The 17110-nt window shown below is 41.7% G+C and overlaps 1 protein-coding gene across 2 annotated transcripts in view; it reads left to right on the forward strand.

Moving 5' to 3' along the window:
- ep300b (EP300 lysine acetyltransferase b) overlaps positions 1-17110 on the forward strand; it is a 28500-nt gene that overhangs the window by 6348 nt on the left and 5042 nt on the right. The window contains exons 4-29 of one of the 2 annotated variants that reach the window (XM_083896268.1): positions 2255-2552; positions 2902-3015; positions 3189-3425; positions 3580-3682; positions 3789-3917; positions 4050-4167; positions 4291-4636; positions 4781-4858; positions 5287-5372; positions 5694-5846; positions 6200-7060; positions 7380-7619; positions 7732-7927; positions 8065-8216; positions 10229-10468; positions 11179-11267; positions 12295-12375; positions 13097-13153; positions 13377-13454; positions 14050-14117; positions 14355-14505; positions 14693-14953; positions 15250-15415; positions 16147-16314; positions 16410-16571; positions 16721-17002. In XM_083896268.1, coding sequence (XP_083752394.1) covers positions 2255-2552; positions 2902-3015; positions 3189-3425; positions 3580-3682; positions 3789-3917; positions 4050-4167; positions 4291-4636; positions 4781-4858; positions 5287-5372; positions 5694-5846; positions 6200-7060; positions 7380-7619; positions 7732-7927; positions 8065-8216; positions 10229-10468; positions 11179-11267; positions 12295-12375; positions 13097-13153; positions 13377-13454; positions 14050-14117; positions 14355-14505; positions 14693-14953; positions 15250-15415; positions 16147-16314; positions 16410-16571; positions 16721-17002 — 4914 coding nt within the window. The remainder of the gene's footprint in view (positions 1-2254; positions 2553-2901; positions 3016-3188; positions 3426-3579; positions 3683-3788; positions 3918-4049; positions 4168-4290; positions 4637-4780; positions 4859-5286; positions 5373-5693; positions 5847-6199; positions 7061-7379; positions 7620-7731; positions 7928-8064; positions 8217-10228; positions 10469-11178; positions 11268-12294; positions 12376-13096; positions 13154-13376; positions 13455-14049; positions 14118-14354; positions 14506-14692; positions 14954-15249; positions 15416-16146; positions 16315-16409; positions 16572-16720; positions 17003-17110) is intronic. The other variant, XM_083896269.1, reaches the window with a different exon arrangement.

The following is a 17110-nucleotide window of genomic DNA, read 5'->3' on the forward strand; positions in this document are numbered from 1 at the left end:
AACATATTTCTAATGTTGCACACTTTCTCATATTGCACGAATAGACTTTTCTCCCACAGTTCACTTGGCAAATCAAAGAGCCACAAGTAAAACCTGGATCACAAATCTGTTTTTTCACTGTTCGGTCATGATTCAACATAGTTTTATTAATCTCACTGTTGATGTCCAGAGTCCTTGCAACATTTTTAACATTGTTTTTGTAGAGGGTCATTGTAGAGCTATATCAAACTGTTCATCACAGTCAGACAATTGGCAGCTCCAGGAGAAAACCTGATACATGGCCGTATATCCTGCACTGGTTTATTATTGTGTAGTTTTGTGTTCATTATTTTATTGTTAAATGGATAATTATGTACATCCCCACTGTTTGTATATGGGAATGTCATAGGATTCCTTTTGGGTATAAACGTCAGTTTAAAGACTACTTAGCTGGAAATGGCGTGTCTAAGTGTGTGCGTGTGTGTGTGAGAGAGAGATAGATTGAATGGAACAGGCAGAGAAACCAGTTTCTCCTCCAACAAAAGCCTGAAAAGATGTAAACAATGTGCAAAATAACCGTATTATAATATGTGTCCTCATCACTGTCACGTCATTGGCTCTCTCTATATATGAGATATGATATACAGATTTAAATTTTATATTGCACCTCCCCCTTATGTCTGGCATGGTCCTGCGATTAGTTCTCTTACACCACTCGGCGCATTTACCTGAAGCCTTGGTATGGTGCTCAACATGCTATCAACTAGCCACTAGCTAAACCTGAATTCATCTTAATTCTAAAAAGCTAAAAGTGGAGACGGATACACCTCAGTGTATAAATCAATAACCCAGGAGTGCCTGATCTGTATATTGGGAGAAGGACAGTAGTCCAATTGCACGATGTAGTTGATCTACAACCACAGCTGGACCTAAACAGCTGGACCTAACTGTGGAAAAACATGCTATTTTATGTATTAGAAGAACTGACTGACGAGTAGTATTTATGAAACGGTAAAGTTTGTGCCATTGAAGTCAATGTGACTCTGTCTGAACACTTGTCTGAACAAACCTCACCAAAAAAAAGTTAAACATTCTTTTTTGTGTGTAATTCCTGCCTGAGGAGATAAGGGAGGTGATGGGCTTTGGTCTGTATCACATTGTTGAGTAATTACTTTGTTTAAAGTGTATTTTCTGTTTAGATGGTTCCTTTTGTATTTTTGTATGTTGCAACATGCAAGTGCATTTTTGGGAAAAGGCTAATTTTTGCAGACTACCCTGTAATTAACTAGTAGCTAAATTATCTGCACCTAGGCTTACAGTTCTCAGTACTCATTGATCTTAAAGGAAGACGCTTCCGAGACTGACTCCTCAGGTGGGGTGGTGGGGGGGGCATCATTGACATTGACTTCTAGCTGAAATTAAATTACAATAACCACAGTTGCCTCAGGGAAATTAATGTTCAAGTGTATTTAGTTAATTTTAAGCTTCACTTAAAGTTCAAATCAGACATCAAGGAAAGTCTGTAAACTCAAGTGATGGAAGTCATGACTTGGATATAAAATGTTAGCCTAAAGTTTTCTTTATAGCCAATTGAAACTCTTGAGTTGACTTAAAATTATTTGGTGGGTGTTAAATCAAAAAAAAGTTTTGTTGCCCCTTTTCTTGTCTCGTGCAACCTATCAAATGCCAATGATTCTTGTGAAAGGTTTGATCAGTCATCATAGCGTGGTTCCTTTTACAGGCTTGAGTAATTTTTGGTACATATTGATATTTGTCTTTAATCAACCACCCTTTTCAACAGAGAACAACTTAATTCTTTATATGCCCCCCTGTTTTTAATTACAGCATTGTCACCAGCATTTTGAAACGGACAATTTACTTAGTATTTTACAACTACAATCAGTATTTGATTGTAGTTTTGTGTACTTTTAATTGGCAGTATACTGGGTTCATAAAGAAAGCCAGTTTATTTATTTTTTTAATGATGGGAAATTTTCGTATACCACAAGAATGGTATATGAAAAATGAAACGCAACAGCAAAACACTGTTCGACAAGGGACCCTCTCATTTGCCCAACCACTCGCACAATGCGCACACCCTCGACAGTGCCTTGCTCTTGCTGTAGCACTCACTCGTGTTAAAAAAAAAAATACTGTTGTATACTGTGAAACTGTTGTCAGTTGTAAAAGTTCAAAGTATTCTAAGAAAAAAAAAAGAGTCAATTAAATTGTTTCTTAATGCTCATCTGTACCTCTTCTTTCTCTTTGTCACAAGCCCTCTCAGCAGCCTGGAGCAGTTGGCTGTGTATCTGTCAGCGGAGCAACAGCAGTGGGAGGGGCCCAGGTTGGGCTTAGTGCTTTAGGGACAGGTCCCGGCACAGCGCCCCCTACTGCAGACCCAGAGAAGCGGAAGTTGATTCAACAGCAGCTGGTCCTCTTGCTCCACGCGCACAAATGCCAGCGGCGTGAGCAAGCCAACGGTGAAGTGCGACAGTGCAACCTGCCGCACTGCCGCACCATGAAAAATGTGCTCAACCATATGACTCATTGTCAGGCTGGCAAGTCCTGCCAGGGTGAGTCTGCTGAATTATCCCGATTTGCTGGTTTTATGGTTTGCCGTGTTGGAATGTATCCATGCAAATTATTTTTGCATGTCGTTATTGCCCCATTTCATTTGCCTCCTAGTTATTTTCTCTTTAGGTAGCACTGTTACAATATCACCCTGACACATGGACATGGATTCATTTAACAGAATGACTCATACAATCCCCTCATCTTTTCACTCTTAATTTTTCTGTTTGGCTCTCAACATTTCTTCTCTCATTATTTGTCTTCCTGTTGTACCTACCTATCACATCCTCTTTTTTTCACTCCTCTTCCCTTTTTGTAAACGCTTTTCAATTTCTGTCTCTTCTCTTCCAGTCGCACACTGTGCCTCATCCAGACAGATCATCTCTCATTGGAAGAATTGCACACGACATGACTGCCCCGTATGCTTGCCACTGAAAAATGCCGGGGATAAGAGGAACCAGCAACGTGAGTGCATTATGCAGTAATTCTAATGGCTGCCACAGAAATGTTAAACAAGACCCATCATGCAATTATATAGAATCTTGTAACTGTCCATTAAAATACATTACACTGGGTTGAATTCACAAATAACCTGTCTATTCTCTTTCCCCATTTTCCGCTCTTATTTTCTTGAACAGCTCTTCTCAACAGTGCAGCAGTAGGTTTGGTAAACTCTCTAGGATCTGGTGTGCCAGGCGGACAGTCAAACACTCCAAACATGAACCCTGCCAACCAGATTGACCCAAGCTCAATAGAAAGGGCCTATGCAGCTCTAGGTCTTACTTACCAGGGCAACCAGATGCCACAGCAGCAACAGGCCAACATGCCAAACCAGGGGATGCAGGGGCAGCCTGGGATGAGGAATCTAAACATGGGTTAGTTTTTAATGTCATAGTATACATATGTAATGTACATACTGTGCATTAATATGTTGTTATTTCTTGATCATAAGCTGATCTAAGCATACATTATCAGGGTATTACAGCAGCTATTCCACAATACTGATGTATATCCACTCTGTTCTTCTAGGTGGAAACTCCATGGGAGTGAATGGTGGCGTGGGGGTGCAGCCTCCCAACCAGCAATCGAACCTACTGCCAGACGCCATGTTGCACAGCATGAATTCTCAGAGGTACAACCGGTCAGGCTGGTGTTATGTGACAGACTTTCACAAAATCTGTTCTGTATTGGCTTATGTCTTAATCCCTGTACCTCTTTCTGATCGTCGTTTCCCTCAGTTTGATGAATGATAGTTTGGGTAACCTGGGATCAATGCCCACAGCAACTCCCCCCTCTGCTGCAGGCATGAGGAAGTCCTGGCATGAAGACATCACACAGGACCTCCGCAACCATCTTGTACACAAGCTGTAAGTCTGCTCTGCCCCCTCCCCAAAAAAACCCAAACAAACTTCTAATGGGTATGAGCTAGTGAATTTGAATATTAGATAATTTTTAGTGCTGAATGTAAGTAGGTTGTCTTTGTTTGCCTGTGTGAGTAGTGTGCAGGCCATTTTCCCCACTCCTGACCCAGCTGCACTGAAAGATCGGCGGATGGAGAATCTGGTGGCATATGCTCGTAAAGTAGAAGGGGACATGTATGAGTCAGCCAACAGCAGGGTAAGAACCATCCAGTGGCAGAGCCACCACTAAGATTTTCCAGTAATATAAAATGATAGAAATGTATTTCTTCAGTCTATCGCCTTTGACGTCATCCTTCATTTGTGCTACATCCCCTTTTAGGCAGAGTACTACCACCTGCTAGCAGAGAAGATCTACAAAATCCAAAAGGAGCTTGAAGAGAAGAGGAGGACGAGGCTCCAAAAGCAGGGGATGATGCCAGGGCAACAAGGAATAGTTTCTCCAGGTTTTCCACAAGGGCCTCCCAGCATGGGACAGCCACCCAGTATGGGACAGCCACCCAGCATGGGACAGCCACCCAGCATGGGACAGCCACCTAGCATGGGACAGCCACCTAGCATGGGACAGCCACCTAGCATGGGACAGCCACCTAGTATGGGACAGCCACCTAGCATGGGACAGCCACCTAGTATGGGACAGCCACCCATGGCCCCAGGGCACTCTCCAAGTAAGTAAAAGTATAGTTACTTAACAGGCAACCCCTCCTTGTCAGGCCTTTGCGTAATTGCCTCTAGTATCTGGTCATTCAAATATTTTTTTTTTTGTTTTTACTCTTGGACGAGATTGTGTAACTGTTACTGTAACTTGTCAGATGGTCCCCACGCTGATCCGTCCATGGTCCGACCAGCTGGACCCAATCAGATGGTCAACCGGATGCAGAACCCTGCAGGTATGTCTAATAACTGACACTATTTGTAAAGGCACATTGCATGAACAGATTTGGGCGAATCCATTTTATATATCATACTTTCAACTTCAATACAAATGAAAATTGTGTTAAAGTTAAAATTATTTGTAAAATTGTATCTTCAGAACTGCTTACAACATTATGTTCGATGGTGTGTATTTTATTTTGCATTTGCTTTTCTGTTATTAACCCCATGTTTTCATGTTTTACCATTATCAAACTTACTATATGAATAACAAAAATGTATTAATATTAATAGTAGATCATTACCATTTCAAATTGTTTCAATGTATACCCCACAGACGGTATTTAGCATATTCATAAAGTGACAGACCTGGAGTGTGCACATCATGTTGGCCTTTGTTCTCTTTGCGTTTCCTCTCATTTCTGTTTTCCTTTTTACTTTTTAGGAATGAATCAGTTTAATCAGATGATGATGCAGTCCATGGGTCAGAGGTCAACACCTCCTCTTCCTCATAGCTCTCCAGTGAACCAGGTTGGTATCCCTGTCACTCCTGCCATATTTATACAAATTCATCCAAAGGGTTAAAATGTTGTTACTTCTTTAAACGAGTGTTCTATGATATTGATTATTATTCTAATATACATATCATTATATAGATTTAATGTCTGTGTTCGTGAGTATACATATTTTAGTTGTAAGATATTTAATCAAAGAAAGAAAAAAAAAAAGAGTTCTGACATTAGTTGAATAATTGAACAATCATTTAAAAACATTATGTTTTGGTACAGCCTTAGCTGTAGTGCTGTTGTATTTACATTAGATGCCTCATGTCCCTCGATGTCCTATTTGCAGATGTCTATGGGTACGACCAGAATGGGGCAGCCGAATGCTTCACAGTTACAGAACCAGTACCATCCCCCAGGCCAATTCCCTGGGTCCAGTCCTGGACTTGGTTCTGGTCCTGTTGGCATGAACCATCCAGGGCCACAGACTGCAGTGCCACAGGTGAGGATGGAGTGACAGTGCATTAAGATTTATTACTTATATACTGAATTGTGATACATGAAATTCAATGGCAAAAACTCTAAGAACAGCTTTTAAGGAATTGACTATCAGTGATAATCCTGTATAGCTGTTATGTTATGTTATATTGTGTGTGTGTGTGTGTGTGTGTATATGTGTATATATATATATATATATATATATATTTTTACACAAGGTTTCTAGGTGACTGGTTAGAAATAGTGGAGTGTTCCAGGTTTGTTGGTCACGCCAAGCTATGTTGTGTTTTCTTTCTCATACTCTGGGAGTGATATTTTATAAACGGTCTAAACCTTTACTTGTTCTAACCTTCACAGCAGAACCAGATGTCAACGCCACCTTCCGTCCCAGTCAGCAGTCCCGCAGCACAGTCTGCCTCTTCTGCTCCTGGATCTGCAGGCCCTATAGGGCCTGGTAGTTGCAGTGGTGCTGGGCCTCTACCCAGTCTGCCTCCATCCTCTACGTCCACCCAGGCCAACAACTACCCTCACTGCCCATCCATCCGTACAAACTCCCCATCACCAGCACGCAGCTTGACGCCACAACCCCATCAAACACCCCCAACGTTACCTCGTTCTCAGACCCCACAACCACAGACACCTAGCACACCTCAGCTCCCGCCTCCTCCACAACAACAACATCACCAACAACAGCAGCAACATCAACAACAGCAGCAGCAGCAGCAACATCAACAACAGCAGCAGCAGCAACATCAACAACAGCAGCAGCAGCAACATCAACAACAACAGCAGCAGCATCAACAGCAGCAGCATCAACAACAACAACAACAACAGCAGCAACAACAACAGCAGCAGCAACAGCAGCAGCAGCAGCAACAACAGCAACAACAGCATCAGCAGCAGCAGCAACAACAACAACAACAGCAGCAGCAGCAGCAGCAGCAGCAGCAGCAACAACAACAACAACAACAACAACAACAGCAGCAGCAGCAGCAGCAACAACAACAACAACAACAACAACAGCAGCAGCAGCAACAACAACAGCAGCAGCAGCAGCAACAACAGCAAAGTTCACAGCAGACGGTGAACTCTGAGAAGACCGGTCAGCCTCCTCAACAAACACTTGGGAGTGGGGCTTCCTCAGGTCCACAAGCAAATCAAGCTTCTTCAGTGCCGAACCAGAATGCTCATGTACCACTGCAGCTGCCTCAGACCCCAGTGAGTAGATGTCTTGGCCCACTTTCTAAAACAGTCATGTTTTTTCCTAAACCTTTACCAAGGGTGCTTATGTAGGTTGCAGATTTGTTTCTGATTGCATGTTATTTGTAATCCCTGTCAAGTCTATTGTATTGGTTATTTACTCAAATGGAAAAGGTTTGCAGAATTGTATAAAAGAAAATTAATTGGAGGATAACATAGATTGTGAATCATGTCCTTCAAATGCATGGCAAACTAGTGAAGAATGAGTGTGGGAACTTAACAATAAGCATATGTGTGCAACTTCTAAACTGTATGCAATCTCTGTCTTATAACTCAGCAATCTCCAAAGCCTTCACTGACGGGGGATTGTCAGGTGTCCTCCCCAGCCTCAGTCAACAGCAGCACTGATGCAAGCTCCCAGCCTGCACCAGCAGATGGCCCTGCTCCCTGCCAGGAAGATGTTAAAATGGAGGTGAAGAAGCAAGAGGAGGAGGACGAAGGGGCTGACACACCGGTAGAGAGCAATGGGAAGATGGGGAAAGGTCAACCTGACGTGAAGACGGAAGTGAAACCAGAGGCAATACATTTAAATGATTTGATCTTAAGTTTACGCCTTAAGGAATTAGAATAGTTTGTGTTTTAGCTTTACAGGTTTTCACCTTAATATACTGACAATTGAATCTTAACAGATAAAGAAAGAGAAGCTGTTGGCAGAGGGTTGTAAAGGCGAGCCCATGGACACGTCTTCATCCTCGGTGAAATCATCAGTAGCAACGGTTGAAGACAAGAAGCCTGAAGTGAAAAAGGAGCCCAAAGAGGAAGAGGAGGGTTCAGGGTCAACAGCCAGCAACAGCTCCCCAGCCAGTGCTCAGAGCAAGAAAAAAGGTAACTACGAAATCTTCACACTGCTGGTTTAACATCTATCATTGTTTGCACATTGATTGGTGGGCAGATTTCAGACTTCACAGTGAAAAAATGTACTCAAAATTAGAACTTGTTTTTAATTGCTCCACCTTTTGCAGTTTTTAAGCCGGAGGAGCTGCGTCAGGCTCTGATGCCGACCCTGGAAGCTTTGTATCGGCAGGACCCTGAGTCCCTTCCCTTCCGTCAGCCGGTGGACCCCCAGTTACTGGGAATACCCGTACGTATTCGAACTAGTAACAAAACTAACCTGGTAAGGGACTGCACTGGCTGCCATTTTGCTTCAACTCCTCTTAAAACGTAGTTTTTTTTTGATTGTTTATTTTCTTTTCCATATTTCATATTTTTCTTGCTTTGTCATCAGAAGTTCATACATCTGCTTAAATTTTGTTTAACCATATAGATGATTTTTCTCCCCATTGCATGACAGAAGTTAAGAAAATGAGATTTAAGAAAAGGAGCGTGGATGTTTGTTTTTGTGTGTGCAAATGTGTGCGTTTGTTGCTCTTTTTCTGAAACTTCTTGTCATTTGTAAATCAAAGCAATGACTCTTACGAACATTTGCCTTTACTTTGATTCATATTAATGCTATAAATGCAAAAAAATCTGCACCGACAGCTTTCTGTGCAATTTGATCTGGATATTCTACCTAATGAGTTCACAACCATTGTCTTTTCTAGCAGTCATAAAACCAACATGAGATAATAATGAAATCCCATCAAATTCATAAGGATAAAGGACAACGGTTCATGAGCCAATTGCTTTTATTTATCACTTTAATATGTTTTACTTTTGCATTTTGTTTTTACATTTTAGCTTTTTAATTTAAATTCCATTTTTTGTAGTCTTCATCTTCGTGTTCCATTTCTAGCTTTCTAGTTCAGTTCCTCACCAGTAGTAGTAGTACCGATGTGTCAGTGTTCAGGTGGGCAGTGTGTAGGAGATTGGACAACACATTTTACCCTCAATGAATCCAAGAAGTGGGGAAAAAAGAACCCATTGGACTAAATATTCACTGTCGTATAAGGATAAAATATGATGGGACTGACAGTTCCCATCTTGAACTTTACTATATACTAGCGCTAAGAGCAGTGATGAGTGAGCAGCAGCCTTATCGGCTCCCCACAGTCAAGCGATGCAACTCTCCACTATTGTATATTTATATGACGCCATTTTCACCTAAACTTAAATGAAAGTTACTCACTCACCGGTGGGATTAATCAATGGCGTGTTGTTGTCTATCTATCAATTAGTAGGTTGATATGACAACATGCATCACTTGCTCATGTGAGAGGTTCCATTCAGAGATGAGGGTCTGTTTCCCTAATTCGTGTTGCCATGGTGACAACTGAGATGGACCCTGCTCTTTGAGACTCACACCGCCTCTTTTTTTGGTCGACTCTAAAAAAAAAAAAATCCTTTCTTTTCCTCGCCCTTTTCTCTGCTCATTTTTCAAATGGTATTTGTTGTTTTGAGAAGAGGCAGAGGGATGACGACTGGGACAGAAAAATAACTTGGGGACTCATCTGTCCCCCTCACATTTGCTTCACCTCAACACTGTTGGCTTTAACTGCGTCGTGATATTGTTGCTCATGCTGCTGCCGTTGTTAATGCCAGACACTATGTTGCTAAAAACAGTGAATGTGTCTGCCTGTTGCTGTTGCCACTGCTCTGTTTTTCTTGGTTTTGCACCCAGATCACTACCCAGGCCTAAAAGCTTTGTTTGCTTTCAAACCTCAGCAGACATGCATTCCCTTGCCTCCAACATTTTCATCGCGGTCTGACGAAATGTACTTTCAAAGATATGATAAATGATTGATAATGAATTACAAGGCTGGGCTTTATTTTCATTATGATGTCATAAAAATAACAGGACAGGCTTGTGATGGCCTCTGGGTCCCGGCTGTTAAAATGCAGATAGGGACTTTAATATATAGGGTGCAAAGCAGAGAGCTGGAGGGCAGAAGTTGTCATGTCTCTCTGTTTGCACGTGAACCTTCTTCTCTGCAGTGCTCAACAACATTGTTCCCCTGCACCCTCTTCTCTCCCTACTCTGGTCCCGCCTGGTCAACTGCGACGACTTCATCGTACCTGACGGCCATGATGCTGCTGATACATCCCTCCCTATTTCTTTTCCTTTTCCTGTGGACGGCCAAACCGTTCCGCCATCTTGTTGCTCTTTCTTCTTTCCTTCCCTCTCAACTATCCCTTGATCTGTTACTTGAATCCTGATCCTCCCCCCCCCCCCCCGCCACTCCACACCAGGACTACTTTGACATTGTGAAGAACCCCATGGATCTGTCGACCATCAAGCGGAAACTGGACACCGGACAGTATCAGGAGCCGTGGCAATACGTTGAGGATATCTGGCTGATGTTCAACAACGCTTGGCTCTACAACCGCAAGACTTCCCGCGTGTACAAGTACTGCTCCAAGCTGGCTGAGGTGTTTGAGTCAGAGATCGACCCCGTAATGCAGGGTCTGGGATACTGCTGTGGGAGGAAGGTGAGAATTGTTTTGCTCATTGTCCTTCATGAAGTCAGTGTAGGTTAAGACATTGTACTCTTACTCTTAAAGCATGTTGCCTCTGCTTATTGAAGCATGTATGGCATATTTAGGATTTTTGGTAGAGCTGGGCAATTAATCAATTTAATTCATTTGAATTAATGGCTTAGGGCGATTTTAGTTTTTAATGAAAACTTCATCATCCACCATTCACCTTGGGCATTCCTAGTTCATAGTGGTGCAGCAGTACAGTCCATCCTCTGGCACTTCCACAGAAGCACTAACAAGATGGCAACAAACACTGTTCTCAATGGCAGGTTCTGCAAGCATGTAAACCAGTGTTTGGTTAAACCCAAGGGGAAATTCAATTTTAACTCTGTTTTCAATAAACTTGCCAGTATCACACCAATACTGAGTATCATTTAGGCTCATAGTGTGTACACTTCTTCAATTTATGAATAGGAAAGGGTGAATACAGAGTAAACAGTTGTTTAATTTGTGTACTGTGTTAAGCTAGATCGCTGCTGGCTGCAGGCTTACATTTAATAACGATTATATCAGCCTTTTAGAATTAGGTATTCTGTGAAGTCTTTGTGAATCGTGAACTTGAGTCCTTGTATGAGAAATTTATTTTATTTACTTCATGTCCAGTTTTGGTCAGAAAGCCGTATTGTAAACAACTTTTCTTTTTATTTCTTTTCTTGTTGTAGTTTGAGTTTTCCCCTCAAACGCTATGCTGCTATGGAAAACAGTTATGCACCATCCAACGAGACGCTGCTTACTTTAGCTATCAGAACAGGTAAGGGCTTTTGTAACATTGGATCACAAGCATGCACAGATGACAGAAAAACACTTTTCACAAACTATTATTTAAAGGCATACGTTTTGCAGTCAGTTAGATCAGCTTGAGAATGTCTACAGCATAGCATCAATTAATCAATGCAATCACAGATGAGTTTAAATTTGGCTTCAAATGGTTCCCCTGGCACCATCTTTTTTTCCATAGTTCACCATTTCAAATATCATTTTCACTGTGTTGTTATTTATAAAGTGGGCTCGTCAGGCAAATTTACATCCTCGCCACAGGGTGCTCATGCTTTCTGATATTATATATTTGAGGTGGGTAGGTAGCCATGCTCACCACCAGAAGAAACGTTACCACTTTATAAATGAACTCAAAGGATGATTTGGGTCTCTGTTGCTTTACCATTATTTTTTTCCTCATCCACCCTTTCATGTTTGGAGACTCATATCCTCACTCCCCTCCTCCTCCACAACTCCTAGTGGTCTCTCATGTTGCTGTAATGTTGTTGTTGTTTACCACTGAACGTCTGACGCTAATCTTTGCTTTGCCTTGGCTCTCTGTCCTCTGTTGGTTGTCGTTCACATTCTGTTCGTCCCTCCCTCCCTTTCTCTTTGTCTCTCATTGTCTCTGTCTGACCTGTAACGATTTATTTCACGCTTCTTTAATATTCATTTTGACCTCCCCCTTCCCCATCTCCCCTCTCCCCCTTCCCTTCTCCCCTTCTCTCCCTCCTTTTTTAACGCTTGTGATGTCTGCATTGGCCTGCTTTGGTGTGACCAATCATCCACTCCAAAATTTACGCGCAAAATCACAAACACGCGCCCACACAAAAACCCTGCATCACGATTGGCTGCTACCGCCTGGCGACGACCTACCTTGCCCTCTGCCTCCTCCTGTGTGTCCGCCCCTGGCCTGTCCTGCCCTGCCCTGATTGGCGGCTGCTTCTCCGTGCCCTCTCTGTGATTGGCTGTGCTGATGGCGAATGGTGTAGTTCACCAAAATATGGGCTTCTTGCTGACAGGTACCACTTCTGTGAGAAGTGTTTCAACGAAATCCAGGGCGAGAGCGTTTCCCTAGGGGACGACCCCTCTCAGCCTCAGACGTGAGTATACACCCTCTCCCTCCTTACTCTTATACATAGCAGACAACAGCTCTTCCATGTGTATAGTTTATCAAGTAACGCTGATCCAGATGAGCAAACCTGCAGCTCTGTTTTAGCAGCATCAGTGCATGAATGTACCAGTTGCTAAGTATCTCGTCTAGAAAGTTTCTGGTTTAAAATAGATTGTCATGAGCATCATAACTTCTTAACATCTCAATTTTTTTCACTTTATAGCTTTAACGTCAGGAAAGATATACCATTATAACAGACACATACTGCTCAGATAAAGCTCAGTATTGGAAAGTATAGCAATTCGTTGTTGCACTTGAGTGACAAAAAATGTATATAAGACAGAATTTATTAGGGAAAATGGCAGCCATAACATGTTATGGGACATTATACAATTGTTATCTTACTACTAAAACAATACTACTCATTGAAATAAATGAAGGTTTATATCGAAAATAAGTTGTTTTTTCATATTATCATCTCAAAGCAATTGTTTTACATCAAATTCAGGGTGTGTCCTATCGTAAATGTGGCTTACATAGATGATTGAGTTTAACAATGCATTGTGATCTTATGTTTAGCCGGTTGGTATATTTTGAATTTCTGTGTGTTTACTGACAATTTATAGACAGGATTGTGCACATTCTGTGTTGTATTGCACAACTTTGCGTTGCATCAGTTACAATAATTGGTTTTCTGTTATTTCCGGCAGTTCAATCAACAAAGAGCAGTTCCAACGAAAGAAGAACGACACCCTTGATCCTGAGTTGTACGTCTCATTTTTTAAAAACTTCTTTTTAGATTTTTATGTCTGATTTTGTACCATTTTGTGATGATCATTTATAAACCATACATGTGATAAAATATTCTTATATATTCCAACATGTTGGCTCTTATTTAGCAACTGTTCAGCTCCTATAGAGGTACAAACATGGTGGAATTCAACCTTATTAACCGAGTAATGTGTCTCTCTTTGTCTTCCCTCTGCTCAGGCTTGTGGAATGTACTGACTGTGGTCGTAAAATGCACCAGATCTGTGTCCTGCATCACGATACCATATGGCCTTTAGGGTGAGCCTGCTATCATACATAAACTCCTAGCTTTCTTCCTTCCTCTCTGAAGCTTTAGAATCAGGAAGAGCCTCCAGTAAATGTACTGGAAAGTACAATTGCTTCATCCTAATAAATGACTGCACTTTTTTGTGTAGCTGTGACTGTGCTGTCTAAAGTAAACCCTTAAAGATCACAGCCCTAGTTCGGTAAATGTTTTGAGACATATGAAATATCTTGTGCTTTGGAGTGTTGATTTATTGCATGAACATTAAAAATGCATGCCAGAATGGCTGCAACGGATGCACATGCATCAAATGAAGTTTTTGAAGTCTTGAAGTTCGATTTCTCTTTATGTGTGGTCTGTTAGTAATTAAAAGATTTGAGTCGTTGTAGTTGTTTGAAGAGAGGAGGACGAACATTAAAAGGCTAAATTGTCTATTCATAAGTGACTGTGTGCTGGGTTAAAATGCAGAAATTGGATATTTCCCCACTGCGGGACTAATAAGGGAATCTTAATTTTAATCTTAATATGCTCTTAGGACTGCCACGATTAATCGAAATACAAAATTAATCAACATTAACCGTTTAATGCTTATTTCCTCCTCCACCACAGTTTTGTCTGCGACAGCTGCCTCAAAAAGGCAAACAAGACGCGGAAAGAGAACAAATACGCAGCCAAAAGTAAGTGAACCCTTTTCTACCAGTGCAACTACTTTCTATCTGATGTTCCTTTTTCCATTTTGTTTTTCAATACAAACACTAATACTGCAGTATAATGCATGCAGTATGAACGGATTACATTCCAAAAGCAGATAACCTTTTACTGTTATTACATTACGTGCAGCATATGAACAATAGGACTTTCATACAAGTCGCCGCAATAAGGACATCGCATCTTTTTCTTTTTTTCTTCTGCAGGACTTCCCCACACCAAGTTGGGAGTATATTTGGAGACACGAGTGAACGACTACCTCAAGCGAGAGAACAACCCTGAATCTGGCGAGGTCACCATTCGAGTGGTCCATGTTTCAGATAAGGTGGTGGAGGTCAAGCCGGGCATGAAGTCCAGGTAGGAGGTTAAACTTGCTGCTGCAGGTGAACTATGACTGGACATATTTAGGACTTCTTTATGTCATCAAATACCATACGCCAGAAGAGGACAGCAGGCTGACCACTTCATGAAAAGGCTCCATTTAAAAAAAACTATGTAAAGAAACAGCAGGTATGAAATATAAATGTCTTTTGTTTTCATCCAGATTCGTGGACAGTGGTGAGATGTCGGAGTCCTTCCCATACAGAATGAAAGCCTTGTTTGCATTTGAGGACATTGACGGAGCAGACGTGTGCTTTTTTGGCATGCACGTTCAAGAGTATGGCTCGGACTGCCCACCTCCTAACCAGAGACGAGTGTACATCTCCTACCTGGACAGCGTGCACTTCTTTAAACCTCGATACCTCAGGACTGCTGTCTACCATGAGATCCTGTTAGGCTACCTGGAGTATGTCAAGAGGATGGGGTAAGAGAAAATATCTGGATGAGATTAGCAGATTGCAGTGGAAAAAAATGTTACTAAGTCTCTGGAAGAAAGCAAATCACTTTTCTTTTTTTTCTTTTTTTTTTTGGATTCACATCTTCGCCGACAAACAAAAGTCACCTTTCAAATTGACCTTACATACAGTGAACCATCTTTTCAGTTTTTTTTTTGTTTTGTTTTGTTTTGTTAAACAAACCAAAATTAAAAATAATATGGGGTGTCACGAGTTTGCAAATCACTTTTCAATAACCTCAACGACTTCATGTCTCCCTGTCTAGGTACACCACGGGTCATATCTGGGCCTGTCCACCCAGTGAAGGGGATGATTACATCTTCCACTGTCACCCAGTTGATCAGAAGATCCCCAAGCCAAAACGCCTGCAGGAGTGGTACAGGAGGATGCTGGACAAGGCTGTTTCTGAGCGCATTGTCCATGATTACAAGGTGAGATATATTAATATACCAAGAACGGGATTAGATGCATATGTAATTGTGGATTTTGGTCAAACAGAAAGACATGACTTTGTGACTTTGTTTAAGTCTCAAGCCTTCATTAGGTTTGTGGTTATAGCAATGCTGACAGTGTACAATGTAATCACTTCTCTATCATGAAACATGTATGCAGTTGTAAAAGAACACATTTGTCAGGAAAAAAAGCTTCTACGGGTTAAAGTGTCATATTTACTGTGACTAATCCTTAAACTTGGACAATAGCAGTCCGGACTCTCTTAAAACAGGACTGGAACCTTGATTAATTTTTTAGTAAAAACTTTAAGTTTGCTTCCATATAAAATCAACTCTCAATGTCATCATTCCAATCCAAATGTCAAGGATCACAGAATTTTTGTTCCAATTCTGTAAATAATATAATATTTGAGAAAACAACAACAAAGTCCTTTCACTTGATCATCACTCAACTGTGCCTCGCTCTTGCTGGAGCACTCACTCCTGTACATGCATAAAAAATACTGTTGTGTATCGTGAAACTGCTGATATTTTGAAAAATACTGTGATAGAAATGTTTGCAGCATTGTGAAAACTGGGCATATGTGATATAAAACGATTTGTAAATGGTCAGAGGTCACAAATTTTAGTCTCCATTTATACTATATGTTATTAGTTTGTTTTATTTGGTGGTGCAGAAGCTAATAATGCTGATAATCGTCTCTTTTTAGGACGTCTTCAAGCAGGCAACAGAGGACCGGCTCACCAGTGCAAAAGAGCTGCCATATTTTGAGGGCGACTTCTGGCCCAACGTACTGGAGGAGAGCATCAAGGAGCTGGAGCAGGAGGAAGAGGAGCGGAAGAGGGAGGAGAACAGTACCTCCAGTGAGAGCACTGATGTGAGTACAGAAGTCTTTCATTTGTCTCAATAAAGAATATTGGTCACATCAGTCCTTTTGTTCTGATATGTTTTCTTAAACAAACACACACACAGGCCACAAAAGGAGACAGCAAAAATGCCAAAAAGAAGAACAATAAGAAGACGAGCAAGAACAAGAGCAGCTTGAGCCGAGCCAACAAGAAGAAACCAGGGATGCCCAGTGTTTCCAATGACCTTTCTCAGAAACTCTACGCTACCATGGAGAAACATAAGGAGGTATGTCGGGTTTCAAATCTAAAGGAATACATTATAAACTGAGGATGTATGCATCTACAGGAATTAAATATTCAGATTCATGTCAAAGCCATGTTTTACTAGAAGCCTTCTTGTGGTAGTTAACAGCTGATCTTCATCGTTATTCCCAGGTCTTTTTTGTCATCCGCCTCATTGCCTGCCCCTCTGCCAACTCCCTGCCCCCCATCACTGACGTGGACCCGCTAATGGCCTGTGACCTGATGGATGGCCGCGATGCCTTCCTGACTCTGGCTAGAGACAAGCACCTGGAGTTCAGCTCTCTCAGGAGGTCCATGTGGAGTTCCATGTGTATGTTGGTGGAGCTGCACAACCAGAGCCAGGACCGCTTTGTCTACACCTGCAACGAGTGCAAACACCACGTGGAAACTCGCTTCCACTGCACCGTCTGTGAGGTGAGAAATGAGAATTGCTGAAATCGTAACGTGACTGAGGATCAGTGACCCTTTTTAAAGTGATGTGTTTCATCATCAAACCTTGTACATGCGCTCTGTGTGACAGTA

Source organism: Microchirus variegatus, assembly GCF_963457635.1.
Source record: "Microchirus variegatus genome assembly, chromosome: 10".
Lineage (NCBI taxonomy): Eukaryota > Metazoa > Chordata > Actinopteri > Pleuronectiformes > Soleidae > Microchirus > Microchirus variegatus.